The 18,312-nt window shown below is 36.1% G+C and overlaps 1 protein-coding gene across 1 annotated transcript in view; it reads right to left on the minus strand.

Moving 5' to 3' along the window:
• ZMYM4 (zinc finger MYM-type containing 4) overlaps positions 1-18,312 on the minus strand; it is a 142,771-nt gene that overhangs the window by 66,334 nt on the left and 58,125 nt on the right. The window contains 1 exon segment of the mRNA XM_032361592.1: positions 11,446-11,491. Coding sequence (XP_032217483.1) covers positions 11,446-11,491 — 46 coding nt within the window.

The following is an 18,312-nucleotide window of genomic DNA, read 5'->3' on the forward strand; positions in this document are numbered from 1 at the left end:
GTTCCTTTCAGCTATGCTGACTTACAGGAAATGCCTTGAAAAGTGCAAACTGCCAAACCAGACATAGAAGAAAAAGGAAATCTGAATAGCACCAGGCCCAAATAACTTTACTAACAAATTAAATATTTAAAGAAATGTAATACCAATCTTACATGAATTCTTTCAATAAATATAAAAGAAAGGAGTAATTCCTAACGAATTTTATGGGATTAGTATTACTCTGGAATCAGAACCAAAGAAAGACATTACAAGAGAACTTGCAAAGCCTGGGTAGCTCAGTCAGGGTAAGCATGGACTCTGATTTCAGCTCAGGTCATGATCTCAGCATCCTAGAATCAAACCCTACATGGGGCCCCAAGCTCAGCATGGACTCTGTTTGTCCCTTCTCCCTCTGCTCCGCCCCAATCAAAATCTCTCTCTCCCTCTCAATAAATAAATAAAATCTTTAGGGCGCCTGGGTGGCTCAGTGGGGTAAAGCCTCTGCCTTCCGCTCAGGTCATGATCCCAGGGTCCTGGGATGAGCCCTCCATCAGGCTCTCTGCTCAGCAGGGTGCCTGCTTCCTCCTCTCTGCCTGCTTGTGATCGCCTTCTGTCAAATAAACAAAGTCTTAAAAAAAATAAAAAATAAAATCTTTAACAACAAAAAAAGGAACTTTACACCAATACCCTTCATAAATATAGATGCTTAAAAGACTAGCATACTTAAAATACTAGCAAACTGAATGAAAATATATAAAACAAATAATACATCAAAACAAAGTAGGATTTAACCCATGAATGCAACATAGGTTTAGTACTGAAATAAGTCAGTTCACCACATAACACAATAAAAGAAAAAACAAAACCATCTCAGTAAATGAAGAGAAATCATCTGACAAAATTTAATATTCATTCATTAAAAAAATCTTTGAGCAAACAATATAAAGAGAAGAGAAAGTCCTCAGACCAGGGAGTATATCTACAAAGATAATAAAGGTCATTTGGAAACCGGAAAAAAGAATTTTCAATCATTATAATGTAATAAAAAGTAAAGGAAGGAAGTAAAGTAAAGTGAAGGAAGCAAAGAAAGGATTATTATTCAATAACGTAGCAAGGAATAACTGGCCATCTCCGTGCGGGAAAGCTGTTCATAAACTTATCCACAAACAAAAAATCCAGGCACAATACTGGAAAGGCTATAGATAGACAGATATAGATATGTACACATACATATATTTATTTATTATTATTTTTATTTATATTAAATTTTATTAAACATGTGCAGAATATGTAGACTAAGAAGTACAAGATTATTTAGAAATTTAATAATCTAGATACTATTTAAACAGAGAAGACCTAAATAAGAAAACTGAATATATTTAAGATGTCACTTCTCCCCCAAATTAATCTACAGATAATGCAATTCCAATCAAAGTCCCAGTGGCTTATCTGTATAAATTTATATATTAATTCCAAAATATATATGTAAATGCAAAGGACTTCTACAGACAAAACAATATTTAAGAACAGAGGTGGAGGGCTCCTGGGTGGCTCAGTGGGTTAAGCCTCTGCCTTCAGCTCAGGTCATGATCTCAGGGTCCTGGGACTGAGTCCCACATCAGGCTCTCTGCTTGGCGGAGAGCCTGCTTCCTCCTCTCTCTCTCTGCCTGTCTCTCTGCCTACTTGTGATCTCTCTCTGTCAAATAAATAAATATAAAAATCTTTAAGAAAAGAAAAGAAAGAACAGAGGTGGAATGGAGCATCTGGGTGGCTCAGCTGGTTAAGCATTTGACTTCAGGGTGGTTATGACCCCAGGGTTTTGGAATCAATCCCTGCAGTGGGCTCCCTGCTCCCTCTCCCTCGGCCCCTCCCCCTGCTCATGCTCTCTCTCTAATAAACAAATAAAATCTTTAAAAAAATGTATCTAGAATAGTAAAACAACTTTGAAAAATATGCCTTAGATTTAATATAAAATTAATCAAGACAGTGCGGTATCAGCCTAAGAACAGACCTATAGATCCACAGAACATAGTGAGCCCAGAAATTGACCCAGCATGCAGATAACTGATTTTCAACAGAAGTACCGAGACAAATCAATAAAAGAATAACCTTTTCAATAAATGGTGCTGAATCAACTATATACCACACACAAAACTATATATTTGACTCTTACATTATATTATATACAAAAACTAAGTTGACATGGATGATGAACCTAATTATAAAAGCTAAAGCTAAAACCATCAAATTTCTAGGGGGGGGAAAGTATAAATATTCATGATCTTGGAATATGTTTCTTAGTACACAAAGAACACAGATCACAAAAATAGAGAAATAATAATAAAATGAGGGCTTTTTTCATCAAAATTTAAAACTGTGCTTTTCAAGGACACCACTGAGGTCATGAAAAGCCAAGTCACAAGATGGGTGGATGGATATGAAGAAATTTGCTGACGGATACAGATAGATGGAGATAAATATCCCCACCTATTTCAATCTATTGGTCTATGTAACAGAAGACTTGCATCCAAAACATGTAAGAATCCTTACTACCTAATAACAAAAAAACATACTCCTGAAGTTAAAATGGGCAATGATTTGAATAGACACTTCACAAAAGAATATTTAAGAATGACCAATCCACACATTAAAAAGATGTGACACATCATTAGCAAGGAAATGCAAATTAAAACCACAATTAGATGCCACTGTCCTTCCCACTAAATTGCCTCAAATTCAAAAGACAAAAAGACCACTTAAATAAAATGGATAAACTCCTTGAAAAATAAAACTTGCCAGAACTGACAAAAGATGAAATATAAAAATAGAAAAACTTAATTTCTACTTGAAAATTTTAATTTATAACTTAAACTCTCACACCAAGAAATCTCCAAACCTAAATTTCACTGGTGAATTCTAGAAAACATTTAATAAAGCTATAACTCCAAGTGTAAACAAACTATCCATTTTAACAAAATATTAACAAATGGAATCCAGGAATATATGAATTACCAGTATTTTTCAGCCATTCCACAAGGTAAACTGGGAATATATTTTTAAAAATGTAGGGCGCCTGGGTGGCTCAGTTGGTTAAGCATCTGCCTTCAGCTCAGCTCATGATCCTGGGGTCCTGGGATCGAGTCCTGTCATCAGGCTCCCTGCTTAGTGGGAAGCCTGCTTCTCCCTCTCCCCTTGCTCCTCCGGCCAGTTCATGCTCTCTCTCTTGAGTAAATAAAACCTTTTTAAAAAATGTAATAAAGCCTAAGTGATACAAACTAACAATAATTAGCCCTAAATAACAAAATATGAGAAGCAACTAACTGAACTCATAAATTAGTCAATGGTGACAACTACCATGATTATCATTTAATGTAATCCTCTAAATTTTAATAAAAATAATAAATTATATAACTTGAGCAGTCACTGGAAAAGAGAAATAAAATAATTTTAGTTGATAGGGTTTTGTATGGATAACTACAGATTCAAATTTTACTACTACTACAGATTTTACTACTAGAGGGGTGCCAGGGTGACTCAGTCATTAAGTATCTGCCTTTGGCTCAGGTCCTAATCCCAGGGTCCTGAGATGGAGCCCCACATTGGGCTCCCTGCTCAGTGGGAAGCCCACTTCTCCCTCTCCCACTCTCCCTGCTAGTGTTCTCTCTCGTTTCTCTTTCTGTCAAATAAATAAATAAAATCTTTATAAATAAATAAGTGAATAAATAAAATACTACTAAATTTAGGGGCACCTGGATGGTACAGATGGCTAAGCGGCCAACTCTTGGTTTCCTCTCAGGTCATGATCTCAGGATCACGAGTTGGAGACCCATTTCAGGTTCAATGCTAGGCAGAGCTTGCTTGAGATCCTCTCTCCCTCTTCCTGTAACCACCCCTCTCTTTAAAAAACTAAAATAACAATAGATGGGGTGCCTGGGTGGCTCAGCTAATTAAGTGTCCCACTCTTGGTCTCAGCTCAGGTCATGAATCTCAGGGTCATGAATCAAGCCCCTCATTGGGTTTCACAATGGGCACAGAGCCTACTTAAAAAAATAGATAAAATTAAAATAAAATAAAATAAAATAAAATGAACAAAGGATAAAATTAAGAAGGCAATGGCTTAACACAGCAGGAAAATGTCTATACCCAAAGCCAATGCATATATAGTAATAATAAAATATTTTTTATAATAATACATACAAATAAAACCAATGACACTGGTATAGAAATAAATATTAATATATAGTAATATATAATTCTGTAAATATTAACAGAATTTTAACAATTTCCAGAAAGAGATTCCCACACATATAGAACTTAAATATATCTCAGTGCCAATTCAGTTCAGTGACAAAAAGATCAACTATTTGGATGGGAAGATGAATTATTTAACATCCAGTAGCATGCGCCACCCATCTGAAAAAAAAAAAGTGAATCCTAATCTTATCCTACATCCAAAAATAAATGTCAAATTAATTAAGACTTAAATGCTAAAACATAAAAAGCTTACAAGGTAATCCTCTACAGGTCATAAAATGTTACTGAAAAGCATTAAAGATTTAAATAAATGGAAAGACATACCAAGTTCATAGATAGGAGACTAAATATTACATACATACAAATCCTCTGTTCATCTACAGACTCGGGAAAATTCCAATCAATTCCCAATTTTGTTATTTTATTTTGTTATTTAAAGGAAATTGGTAAAATATTTCTAAAATGAACACTGGCAAGAATCAGCAAAATATTCCTAAAGAACAATTTTCTGGGGGCGCCTGGGTGGCTCAGTGGGTTAAAGCCTCCCTCCGCTTTCGGCTCAGGTAGTGTGGTCCCAGGGTCCTGGGGTCGAGCCCCGGATTGGGCTCTCTGCTTAGCAGGGAGCCTGCTTCCTCCTCTCTCTCTCTCTGCCTGCATCTCTGCCTACTTGTGATCTCTGTCTGCCAAATAAATAAATAAAATCTTAAAAAAAAAAAAATCTTAAAAAAAAAAAAAAGAACAATTTTCTGGGATGTGAAGTATCAGATTATCAAGATTTATCATGCATCAAATTAATTAAAACAACATGGTACTGCCCAGAAATAAACAAATAGCCTACCCAAAAATGTGGTAAAAACCCCAGATACACATTATAGAGTAGGTTCATAGATCACCATGAAAAGGAAATACTACTTGATAAATGGTGGTGAGACAATCTGTTAGCATTATGAAAAAATCAAATTAAGAAACCTTAACCCAAGCTATATAAACAATTAAATCTAGGATAATTCAAGAGCTACCTGTAAAAGATAAAATCAATGACTATTTCAGGAAATAATATACAAGGTCTCTTTCTTATCTCAGCCTAGATAAGCTTTTCCAAAAGGAAACTTTTTTTTAAAAGCAAACATAAAGGAAAAGACTCATAAATTTACTATGATTCAACTGCATTAAAATTAACTTCTCCTTATGAAAAAACTTTAAAAACACAAGTCATGAATTGGAAGTTATTTGCAATAACTGTAAGTGATGAATTTTTGTTAAGGATATTTAGAGAGCTTCTCCAATTCAGTTAAGACCAAGAACAGGGGCGCCAGGGTGGCTCAGTGGGTTAAAGCCTCTGCCTTTGGCTCAGGTCATGATCCCAGAGTCCTGAGATCGAGCCCCGCAACGGGCTCTCTACTCAGCAGGGAGCCTGCTTCCCCCTCTCTCTCTCTGCCTGCCTGTCTGCCTACTTATGATCTCTGTCTGTCAAATAAATAAACAAAATCTAAAAGAAAAGAAAAGAAAAGACCAAGAACCAAATAGCAAGTGGACAACACATTTAATTAAACAGGTGTTTTGCCAAAGAGGAAACAGAAATGGCTAAAAACATGAAAAAATTCAACTAAATTACTAATCAAGGAAATGCAATGTTTTAAAAAATATCAATTCCATGTTGTATCTACCATACTGACAAAATTTAAAAGTCCAGTATCATCACGTGTTGGCCAGATGCACAGTGAAAAAAACTCTGAACACAATGGTATAAGTGAAAATAGATAAACTACTTAGGAAAATAAATTCTGCATTTCTGGTTAAGTTGAGAATATACACAGGCTAGGACTGAGCGATCACCGTCCCATATATACTCTTGAACAAGGGCAAATAAACTATGTGCATGCCAGATCCAGAATTTTTAAATGGTTTAAAAAAAAACCAACAACCAAAGGAGAAACATTTCCTGACATATGGAAAATTATATGAAGTTCAAAATTCAGTGTCCACAGTTTTACTGGAAACAGACACATTAATACCCTTACATACCTGCCAAGAACACACAGCTGAGTTGTTACAATAGAAATAGTATGACCTATGACTACACTGAGACACAGTTATGCTTCCATCACAGCAAATTTACTGCAGTGGTAACAATGAGAGCTATAACATTTTCTGCTAATCTCATGGAGTAGAGAGGAAGTAACAAGACCTTTCAATACCAGAAACAAAGAATAGTAATTTTAGACCACTTGCCTAAAATAGCAATCAATGTACTTCCTACAATTTGACTTCCAGGGCCCTAAAATAAAGAAATTGGATCCCAAATATTACAGGTGGGGAATCTTTGAAGTATGTTCATATCTGAGGGGAGATCAACCCAACCCAACCCAAAGAACTAGACTGACTAACATTGCAACTGTGGTTTGAACAAAAGTTCTTTTTGAAAGGGCTATTTAAAGGTGCCTTTAAAGAGCTCAGTCTTAGGATACTGAATTATACACTTAAAAATAATTAAGATTGGGGGTTGCCTGGGTAGCTCGTATCCTTGAGCAGCCAACTCTTGTTGACTCTTGGTTTCAGCTCAGGGCAAGATCTCAGGATCCTGGGATTGAGCCCCACCTCCAACTGCCCGCTCAGCAGGGAGCCTGCTTGATTGAGGCTTTGGTCTCTCACTCTCCCTCTGCCCCTCCCAGCTACTCACACAGGAGCTCCCTTTCTCTCTCCCTAAATAAATAAATACATAAATAAACCTTTAAAGAAAATAATTAAGATGCTACATTTTATGTTTTTACCATGGTTTTTTAAAATTGTATTTACTGAATAAATACAAATCACTGATAAATGAATCACAGCTACATACAACAGTATAGTCAAGTCTCAGGAATATATAATAAACAGAAAGTGGTAACATACAATAGAATTCAAAAACTACACAAAGTCCATAAACAAGCAAAACTAAAGAATATCTTGTTAATGGTGTAGAGGCCATAAAAAGTATACAGAAAAGCAAGGAAATAAGCAAAATCCAGGATAATAGCTATTTGGAGATAAGAACAAAATGGGACTGAAGGATTGGCATGAAACACACAAAAAAATGCACATTTTAATTTTATTTTTTTTATATTTTATTTATTTATTTGACAGAGATCACAAATAGGCAGAGAGGTAGGCAGAGAGAGAGGAGGAAGCAGGCTCCCTGCTGAGCAGAGAGCCTGTTATGGGGCTCAATCCCAGGACCCTGGGATCATGACCTGAGCTGAAGGCAGAGGCTTTACCCCACTGAGCCACCCAGTCGCCCCAATGCACATTTTTAAAAAGTAGGGTGGTGAAGCCAAGGGCTTTTATTTTTAATATAGCTCACATTATAAATATTTTGTATTTAATATTTTATAAAAGTATTTTTTCTCATACTCCAAGAAACTAGGATAGCATATATTCAAAGGGTAAGGAAAACTTTTTTTTAACCAAGACTGCAAACTGTGATTGTAAAAAGATCAAAATTTTTTATATTAAAAACATTTGTTTAGGGGCACCTGGGTGTCTCAGCTGGTTGAGCAGACTTGGCCTCAGGTCATGATCCCAGAGTCCTGGAATGGAGTCCAGCATCCGGCTCCCTGCTCAGCGGGGAGTCCACTTCTCCCTCTACCTCCTACTTGTGTTGTCTCTCTCTTCTGCATGCTCTCTCTCTCAAATAAATAAATAAAGTCTTAAAAAAATTTTTTTGTTTAGGAAAAGAGGACGCAAACAAAAGGAAACAAAAAAAAGGAAATCAAAAACTCCTACTCCATTATTTAAAGAACTGTAGGTCACATATTCTATAAGTTAAATTTTCTGAGTGAATGACCATCTTTTTAAAAGTACACCTGAGGGTGCCTGGGTGGCTCAGTGGGTTAAGCCTCTGCGTTGGGCTCAGGTCACGGTCTCAGGGTCCTGGGATCAAGCCCCGCATTGGGCTCTCTGCTCAGCGGGGAGCCTGCTTCCCTTCCTCTCTCTCTCTGCCTGCCTCTCTGCCTACTTGTGATCTGTCAAATAAATAAATAAAATCTTTTTAAAAAAAAAAAAAGGTATACCTAAATCTTCTTTCAGATTTATCTTTACCATGCCTACTATGACTCACCTTAACAACTAATATTACAGTATTAAAAAAGCCTGGCATGGCTGGGTGGCTAGTCAGTTGAGATTTGGACTCGATTTCAGCTCGGGTCATGATCTCAGGGTCCTGAGATGAAGCCCCACATTGTCGGGGATCCATGCTCAGCATGAAGTCTGCTTGGGAATCCCTCACTCAATCTCCCACTGCCCCTCCCCCTGCTTATGTGTGCATGTGTGCACTCCTGCTAAATAAATACATAAAATCTTTTTAAAAATTTAAATTTAGGGATGCCTGAGTGAATCAGTTGGGCGTCTGCCTTCAGCTTGGATCATGACCCTGGGGTCCTGGGGCTCAAGTCCTATATCAGGCTCCTTGTTCAGAAGGGAGTCAGCTTCTCCCTCTGCCTGCTGCTTCCCATTTGTTTTCTCTGACAAATAAAGAAAATCTTTAAAAATATATTTTTTTGAAAATTTTAAGACTACAAATTGTCATGAAAAAACTTTAAGATAACGGGCAAAGAATACTTATTTAGTTAACAAATATTTATAACTAGACAATACAGAGGAGCCAGTCCAAATGCTGAACTTACTAAAAACTGCTTAATTCGACTCAACAGGAGTTAAGAAAAATGCAGAATCAAGTTAATAATGTGCTATTTCATATCCGTCAGATCGCCAAACCTGAAGAAGAACTAAAATATACATTAATGGGATGGGGGGGGTGTTCTTATACACTTCTCATGGAAATGTAAGGCATTCAAATTTTGAAAAGCAGGCAAGCAACATCTATTAAAATTACACATACCTTTACTGAACAATACCCACTCTTCATAATCTACGTATACATACAAAATGGACATTTTTAACCCACATAAGGACATTCTTAAAGGAATTTTAATGCATCATCATTTATTATGGTAAAAAAACTAAAATAATATCAATGCCTAGCAGGGCAAAAGATGACTTGTACATCTAAATCATGGGATATTACAAAGAGCTGGAGCTCTCCTAGTTGAGGTGGAAGGATATCATGAAATACTCCTAAATGAGAGAAGGTAGGCAGAAAAATCTATGTAAATGATGATACCACCTGCTGAACAAAAAATTTTTAAAAAGCTTCAAAACCCTTACATATATTTATCTGTATACATTTATGCAAATAATGATTTTAGAAACAATGGAGAAAAACATGGAAGACTACCTACAAAGGTGTAGGTGGGATGGGGGTATAGGGACAATAATATGGAAAGGAAAAACTGGGGCACCTGGGTGGCTCAGTTGATAAAGCGTCTGCCTTTGGCTCAGGTCAAGATCCCAGGGTCCTGGAATGAAACACCTGTCAGGCTCCCTGCTCAGCAGGGCATCTGCTTCTCCCTCTCCATCTGCCCCTCCCTTCCACTTGTGCTCTTTTGTGCTCTCTATCTCAAATAAAAAATAAATAAAATCTTCTTTTTAAAAAAAGCATTAAAAAAAGGAAAGACTAAGAAAACGTTACTTATTAAAAAATCATATATGATCAGATTCATCAATCTGTGTTTCTATATTATAGGAAGTAGTCAACGTTACGAAGATCCAAATATAGACCTAAAAGATTTATTTTTTTAAAGTCATCTTCTGATACATAATAAAATATCCTATGATAGCATTATATGTTGTGAAGTCAGGTTGTATTTTCCAAATATGGCTGCAACAGTAGCTCCTGTCTACATGGTTTTCTACAATGTGACTTTGACCCTTCTGTCAGGAAGTGAGGTATGAATACTCTTTTCTTCTAAATCTAAGCATGCTTGTGACTGACTTCCTCATAGCCAAAAGAATGTGGTGGAAGTGATGCTATGTGACTTCTGAAGGTAGGTCAGAAAAGATACAGCTTCCACCTTATTCAATGAACTACTCTTGCTTGGAGCCTGAGCCACCAACAAAAATGTCTTACTATCCTGAGGCTGCCATGCTGGCACATAGGAGGCACTCAAGCTGGCAGTCCCAGTTTTTGTGCCCTCAAAGCCCAGACCAGATATGAATGAATAAACTTACAGATTATTCCAAGACCACTAAGATCAGGAGAGCTAGTTACCTCTCACTATGTAGTCTAAAAAACCTGTTATCTCTCAAAAATATTAACAAACTAATTCCAAAGAGAAAGAAAGTACTCATAGACCCTACTTATGGAAGTTACCTTAATTAACAAAACAAAAAACTGCATATTCTCCTTGACTCAGTAACGCTAGATAACAAAACTTATCTTAAGAATACAAATTCCCTTGGATGATTCATCACTTCTATTCTTGGAATTTATTCTACAGAAAAGGATACACTCGCTTTGTCTATTTCAACAAGTAAACAAAAATGTGTATAGGAATACATACTTAATATTGTTTGTAATAATAAAAAACTGAAAATAATATACACATATATAAAAGAGTTAAGTTGGTTAAATTATAATACAGCCATACAATGAAATACCAAGTAGCCATCAGAAAGGATGGAATAGGCCAAAATCCACTGACATAGAAAGACGTTTAGGCAGTTGAATAAAAAAAGGAAGAACAGTACCACACGATCCCTATAGACATACAAAAATCCCCATTCATCATCTATAGATCTATATATATTCACAGAAAAAAAGTCTGGAAAGATATATATTAAACTTTTAAAACTGATTATTTTTAGAGAATAGTGAAGACAAAGGCTTTCATTTTCTATTTTAATCATTTTTGTATTATAAAATTGAATGTATTACTTTTATAATCCTAAGAAACAAAGTTGGGTATTTTTTTTTTTAAGAGAATCATGTAACACAGAAAGACTATCAACAGAAAATTAAGAGACCCTGTAAACAAAGTATAACCTTTACTGAATAGTAATTGTAAGCTTCTATATGATTCATACATACACAAAACATGGCTATATTTCAACATTAATAACTATGAGAATAAAATATTTACTAAAAAATAGTAAAACTCTTACAATTAAGATTAATTTGCAGAAGATATTAACAGGGTGATGAGATCTAAACTAAATCAAATTATACCATCACATTAATAGGCCCTAATTAAACACTGTCACAGATAAATGCTCTATCTAGACTCGATTACTATCTATCTAAGGACATGACTGTTTTTTTTCTAAAATGGTACTTACAGTTCTCTACAATTTCATCAAAAACTGCACCAGTTTTCTGCTCAAACTGAAAAAGCAAAAAAGGAAAGAAAAAAATAACATTATTGTCACATTCTATCTTACTTCCAGTATCCCTCCTCACTCCCCCAAAAGCTGTAATTTCCAACCCAAAGTATACAAATTCACAACATAAACAAAACACTGCCACACAGAGTAAAATTTAGAACAAAAGAAATCCTTACATGAAAGCCCCAAACCAAAAATAAATACATGCCCTCATATAAAAAACTCATTTTTAAATCACTTTTAAGTCACAAAATACATAGTCATGTACATTTAAAATAATAATAATAAAGACAGCCACACTTACAAAAAACCTACTAACACTTAACTGGTAACTACATAAAACTTCTAATCAAAATTAAACAGAACAATCAGCATCAAATACGTTTTGCTCTTGGCCAAAAATCTGTCACTCTTCAAATGAAAGCCAAATTTTCAAATTTTCATTTTAGAATTTTCAAATGAAAGCCAAATTTCCAAATTTTCAAATTTCAAATGAAATGGTTCCTATTTCCATAATGTTATGGCCTAAGACAGAAGCAGAGCCAAGTCTGAAGTAATTTTGGATCCTTAAGACAGAGATCCAGAAGAGGTGGGGGGAGGGATGGGACTCACTCAGGGTTGAGGCATGCCACTCTTGATCTCTGGGTTGTAAATTCAAGCCTCATGTTAGGTGTAGAGATTATTTAAAAAAAAAAAAAAAAAAAAAGGAAAATTTTATCTATCTATCTATCAATCAGAGGCCTGGATGGGGCGGAACTACAACAAAGGCAACTCTACTCAGAAGCTAAAAACATTCCCATGCTCCATTTTAGTCTGTAAAGTTCTCCTCATTTTGGAAAGTGTGAGCATTCCAGCCTCTTGTTTTTCTTCCTGCTACTCATCAATAAGGCAAGAACACAAGGAAGGCTGCTTCTTGATAAACATTGTCCACTGACGCCCAAAGTATGTATCCCCATTCAAGAGAGAAACTTCTCAAAAAGAACTGCCTAGATACCTACGTAACTACAGAGGAAACACAAAAGCTGGCTGTAGTAATCTATAGTATCTGAAATGTATAAATGTGAAGAGACAACTAACGATCCCAGGTTTCTGAAATAAATTAACTATGTGAAGCCTGGGTGGCTCAGTGGCTTAAACCTCTGCCTTCAGCTCAGGTCATGATCTCAGGGTCCTGGGATCAAGCCCTACATAGGTCTCTCTGCTCAGTGGGGAGGCTGCTTCCCCTTCTCTCTCTGCCTGACTCTCTGCCTACTTGTGATCTCTCTGTCAAATAAATAAATAAAATCTTAAAAAGAAAAATTAAAAAAAAAAAAAAAAACGTGTGAAGGAGAAAGCTCAAGGTGAATAAAGAGAATCAATACTCTCGAAGGAAACAATTTACAGAAAGGAAACTTCTAAGATACAAACAAAAAGAAAAATAGAAACAACCATGACAAGGAGACAAGGAACTACTTAGAAACAGAAAAATGACAGCAAAAATTTAAATTTTACTGGAAAGCCTAGTGATAAAATTCTGTTTCAAAAACAAAATCACAGGGCTCCTGGGTGGCTCAGTTGTTAAGCGTCTGCCTTTGGCTTAGGTCATGATTCCAGCATCCTGGGGTCAAGTCCCACATCGGGCTCCCTGCTTGACGGAAAGCCTGCTCTCTCTCCCACTCTCCCTGCTTATATTCTCTCTCTCTCTCTCTCTCTGTGTGTGTGTTAAATAAATAAATAAAATCTTAAAAAAACAAAAACAAAGTCAAAGAGCTAGAAAAGACAGCCTGTATCATGACACGGAAGGACTGAAGTAGTAGGTCTAGGAGCAATCTCAAAGGCACCCCCACAGGAGAGAATAATGGAAAGGTGAAATAACAGAAGAAAATTTTCCTCAACAAAAAAATACAAACACTTGAGACTGAATGAGCCTACCAAACACCAAAGAGGAGATGGAAAAAAGATACATCCTGGTGAAATTTCAGAATTCCAAAAGAAAACAGCAGAGGAGTAAAAAAAGATTATACTGTAGGTGATTCATAAAACACATTTAACATAACTGAACTCAACTATATAAACATGAAAAGGAATGGAAAGAAATAGTAAAGGCCACTCCACCTACCAACTACCCAACGAGTTATGACCCAAAATAAAAGAGAAATGGGACATGTGACTCGGCAAGCCAAAAAATCAAAGTACTTGTATGAACAGAAGGGGATCTAAGCATTTAAAGATAAGACACATGTTATACAATACTGCCCCTATACACTTTGCATACACAACAGAAGAAACTACAATCTTGCTCAAGGATATAAGAAAAGATAAAACATAGTAGTGACACTACCCATGGTGATATATCTATACTTTATGGGTAAATTAGAGGGATTTTCTAAGGTAAATTGGATTATATACCATTTACATGTAATTATATGAGCTGATTATAAAACCTAAGCAAGGGGCGCCTGGGTAGCTCAGTGGATTAAAGCCTCTGCCTTTAGCTCAGGTCATGATCCCAGGGTCCTGGGATCGAGCCCCGCATTGAGCCTGCTTCCTCCTCTCTCTGCCTACTTGTGATCTTTGTCAAATAAATAAATAAAATCTTAAAAACAAACAAACAAAACCTAAGCAATAATATAGTATTGGGATTTAGTCTCCTAACTAAAACCATGTTCTGTAAGAAACAACAATCAAGCTGATATCACACTTCTCTGCAAGCTGGAACACAAAGCTCAATGATTTTCAAGTTCTAAGAGAAAAAAAAAAACTTATACTATACAAATTTTATTATGAAAAATACTTAACAAAATGGATTAAAATTATACTGGACACAAGAAACAGAAGCAACTAATTATGATTCAGAAGAAATAAAAAGACCTAGATGGGAAGAACATAAGAAGACACTTCAGAAAACACTTTTGTTTGGCAAAAATTCTACGATTCAATTTTCTTCTCTACAGTTCAAAACAGAAACTGTTTTCTTACCTCTCTTTCCCTCCCTCCCAAACAGAAAACAAAAACAAAGACAAAGACTGAAAATATTGCCACGGATGCCAAACAACTAACAAGTTTGTTTGTAATATACAGTATCATCCACAATGTGTCCCCCCCCCCCTTTTTTTCTGACACTGGTAAACATTTCAAAACCATAGAGACAAAATGGATTAGTGCCTGCCTAAAGCTGAAGGGAGTATCAAGAGTAGGAATGCTTTTTCTTTCTTTTCTTTTTTTAATTGTAGTATAGTTGACACAGTGTTAGTTTCAGGTATACAACACAGAGATACAACAATTCTCTGTTATACATTATGCTATGCTCACCAGAAGTGTTGCTACCACATATCACTAATATGACATGATTAAAATACCACTGACTATATTCCTTATGCTATACCCTTCATCCCCATAACCTCCTCATTTCCTTACTGGAAGCCTGTACCTCCCATTCCCGTTGACTGCTTTTTGCCCAGCACCACACCCTCTGACAACCACCAGTTTGTTCTCCCTACTTATGGGTCTGGTTCTCCTTTTTGCTTATTCATTTGCTTTATGAGATACCACACACAAGTGAAATCACTTTGTTTTTGTCTTTCTCTGGCTTATTTCACTTAGCCTAATACTCTCCAGGGTCATGCATGTTGTCACAAATGGCAAGATCTCCTCCTTCTCTATGGTTGAGTAATATTCCATTGTGTACATATACCACATTTTCTTCATCCATTCATCCAGCAATGGACATTAAGGTTGCTCCATATCTTGGCTACTGTAAATAATGCCACAATAAATAAGGTTGCATGTAGCTCCTCAAATGAGTGTTTTCATTTTCTCTGGGTAAAGACCCAGTAGTGGAATCACACAGTATTTCTATTTTTAGTTTTTTGAGGAACCTCTATACAGATGCTTTCCTATGGCTGTATAATTTATAATCCCAACAGTGCACAAGGGTTCCTTTTGCTCTACATCCTCACCAACACATATTTCTTGTGCTACTTCTGCCATTCTGACAGATGTGAGGTGATATCTCATTGTGATCTTGATTTCTATCTCCCCAAAGATTAGTGATGTTGCACATCTTTTCATGAGTCCGGTTAGCCATCTCTACATCTTCTTTGGGAAAATGTATGTTCAGATCCTCTGTCCATTTTTAATCAAATTATTTGGTTCTTTTTCATGTTGTGTAAGTTCATTACATATGTGAGATATTAACCCTTTTATCAGGTTTATCATTTGCAAATATCTTCTTCCATCCACTAGGCTGCCTTTCCACTTTATTGGTTTCCTTCACTGTGCAAAAGCTTTTTATTTTGGTATATTTTATTTTTGCTATTATTTCCCTTGCCTGAAGAGACATATCTAGAAAAATGCTGCTAAGGTCAAAGTCAAAGAAATTACTGTTTATATTTTCTTCTAAGAGCTTTATGGTTTCAGGTCTCATATTTAGGTCCTTAATGCATTTTGAAATTATTTTTTTGTATTTGGTATAAGAAAGTGGTCCAGTTTCATTTTTTGTATGTAACTGTCTAGTTTTTCCTAGCACTTACTGAGAAGACTGTTTTTTCCCTTCTTAACCACCTTTGTCATAGACTAACTAACCATATAAACATGGGCTTATTTCTGGGCTTTCTATTCTGTTCCACTGATCTATGTGTCTAGATACCATATCTAGACACATAGATAGATACTAGATACTACAGTACTGGAACTGTACGAGTACTATACTTTTTTATTACAGCTTTGTAGTCAATATGGGTACAGGACTTCTTTCTCAGTGATGAAAATGCTCTTAAACTGACTGTGATAGCACAACAATGAAAATATTAAAAACTACTGAACTGTGTGGCTGCTCAACAATGTGAAAGCAGGTAACACTAAAAATACTCTCAATTAAATGACAGGCAAGACTCCAGGATACCTGTTTCACCTATATCTCAACAACTGGGTGACAAAAACTTATAAGTAACACTTAGTTTGGTGATGATATAATGGTTTTATGAACCATGTTTGAGTGCTTCTTGTCCAACCTGTACATTTATAAGAAATTAGTATAAGCAGTTTCTATAAATTTATCTATGAAATTAATGTCCTACTAGTCATCCCTCATATTTCATATAGATTTAACTGAATTTAAAAGCCAACCCAGGGGCGCCTGGGTGGCTCAGTGGTTTAAGCCGCTGCCTTCGGCTCAGGTCATGATCTCAGGGTCCTGGGATCGGGTCCGGCATCGGGCTCTCTGCTCGGCAGAGCCTGCTTCCCTCTCTCTCTCTCTCTGCCTGCTTCTCCATCTACTTGTGATTTCTCTCTGTCAAATAAATAAATAAAATATTTAAAAAAAAAAAAAAAAAGAGGAAGAAAAACTCAAAAAAAAAAAAAAGCCAACCCAATTTAATTTTTAAGAGTCTGTAATAATTATTGTGTATATGCAGGGATTTTCTCAATACTATGAAACCAAAAGTAAAAATTTTTTAAATAAACAAGTGTGGATACTGATTTAAGACAAAAAATACCAGTTCATTTTTAATTGTAGAAATAGTCTCATGGGTTCTACCCATTAACTTCAAAACATGTAAATGTTACATGCATAAACTTATAAAATAAAACTTACAACCTTAAAAAGTATGACAGTACAAAGTTAAGAGCATGCACTCCAGTCTCAGGTCACATGAGTCTGAATCCAACTCTGGCCACTTACCAGATAAACAACTTTTAGACTTAAATTTCTTCATCCATAACATATAAAAATAGTAATACCTACTACCCAGGATTGTCCGGATGATTAAATGAATATATTAAGCATGGTGCTTAGCAAAATGTAAATTCACAATAAATGCAAGCTATAATTATCACACTACTAAAAGATATCTTCCCTTGATTAAAAAATTAGGGTTCATGGGGCGCCTGGGTGGCTCAGTGGGTTAAAGCCTCTGCCTTCAGCTCAGGTCATGATCGCAGGGTCCTCGGATTGAGCCCCACATCGGGCTCTCTGCTCAGCAGAGAGCCTGCTTCCTCCTCCCTCTCTCTCTGCCTGCCTCTCTGCCTACTTGTGATCTCTATCTGTCAAATAAAATAAATGAAATCTTTAAAAAAAAAATTAGGGTTCGCTACAACATTTCACTTATAAAATAATTCTACTGCTTAAAATAAAAGGAAAGCTCTAGGCAAATGACTCAGCCCCTGTATTGCAAAAATTAAGCACTGGGGATAAAGTACATTTTTAGTTATAAAACAAAACACTAGAAGGAGGGGGGAAAAATCCAAATATACTGTGAATTGGTAAGCATTACCACCCACACCCACCTGAAAAGAAAAAAAAAAGTCAAAATTAGAAATTTACTGGATCTTGGGATAAGTTTTTTTAATAAAGATTCTACTTATTGGGGCACCTGGGTGGCTCAGCAGGTTAAGCATCTGCCTTCTGCTCAGGTCATGATCCCAGTCCCACATCGGACTCCTTGCCAAGCAGGGAGCCTGCTTCTCCCTCTCCCTCTACCTGCCACCCATCCCTGCTTGTATGTTCTCGCTCTGTCAAATAAATAATTAAGTAGAGACTAAAAACTGTCAAATGTGCTTCATTTTCTTCCTCTTTTCTAAAACATGATCTTTTCATAACTGGCCCCTTTTTCCTTTTAGTCACAGCCCCAAGACCCTAGAAGTCAAACGAGAACTCTCAAAATTAGGGTGTTCCCCTACTCCCTTCAATAGTAAGAATCTTCATTTCTATTTCTGAAACATCTTGGTGTTTCAGATAAATCTCTACCAGGATGAGCTAACCTATACAAGTCAGGAACTGTTCCTTAATTTAAGATCTAAAGGATGATTACCAAGAATTAAAAGAGGTGAAAAGGTAGAAGAGAA

The sequence above is a fragment of the Mustela erminea genome, chromosome 10 (genome assembly GCF_009829155.1).
Source record: "Mustela erminea isolate mMusErm1 chromosome 10, mMusErm1.Pri, whole genome shotgun sequence".
NCBI classification, from domain to species: domain Eukaryota; kingdom Metazoa; phylum Chordata; class Mammalia; order Carnivora; family Mustelidae; genus Mustela; species Mustela erminea.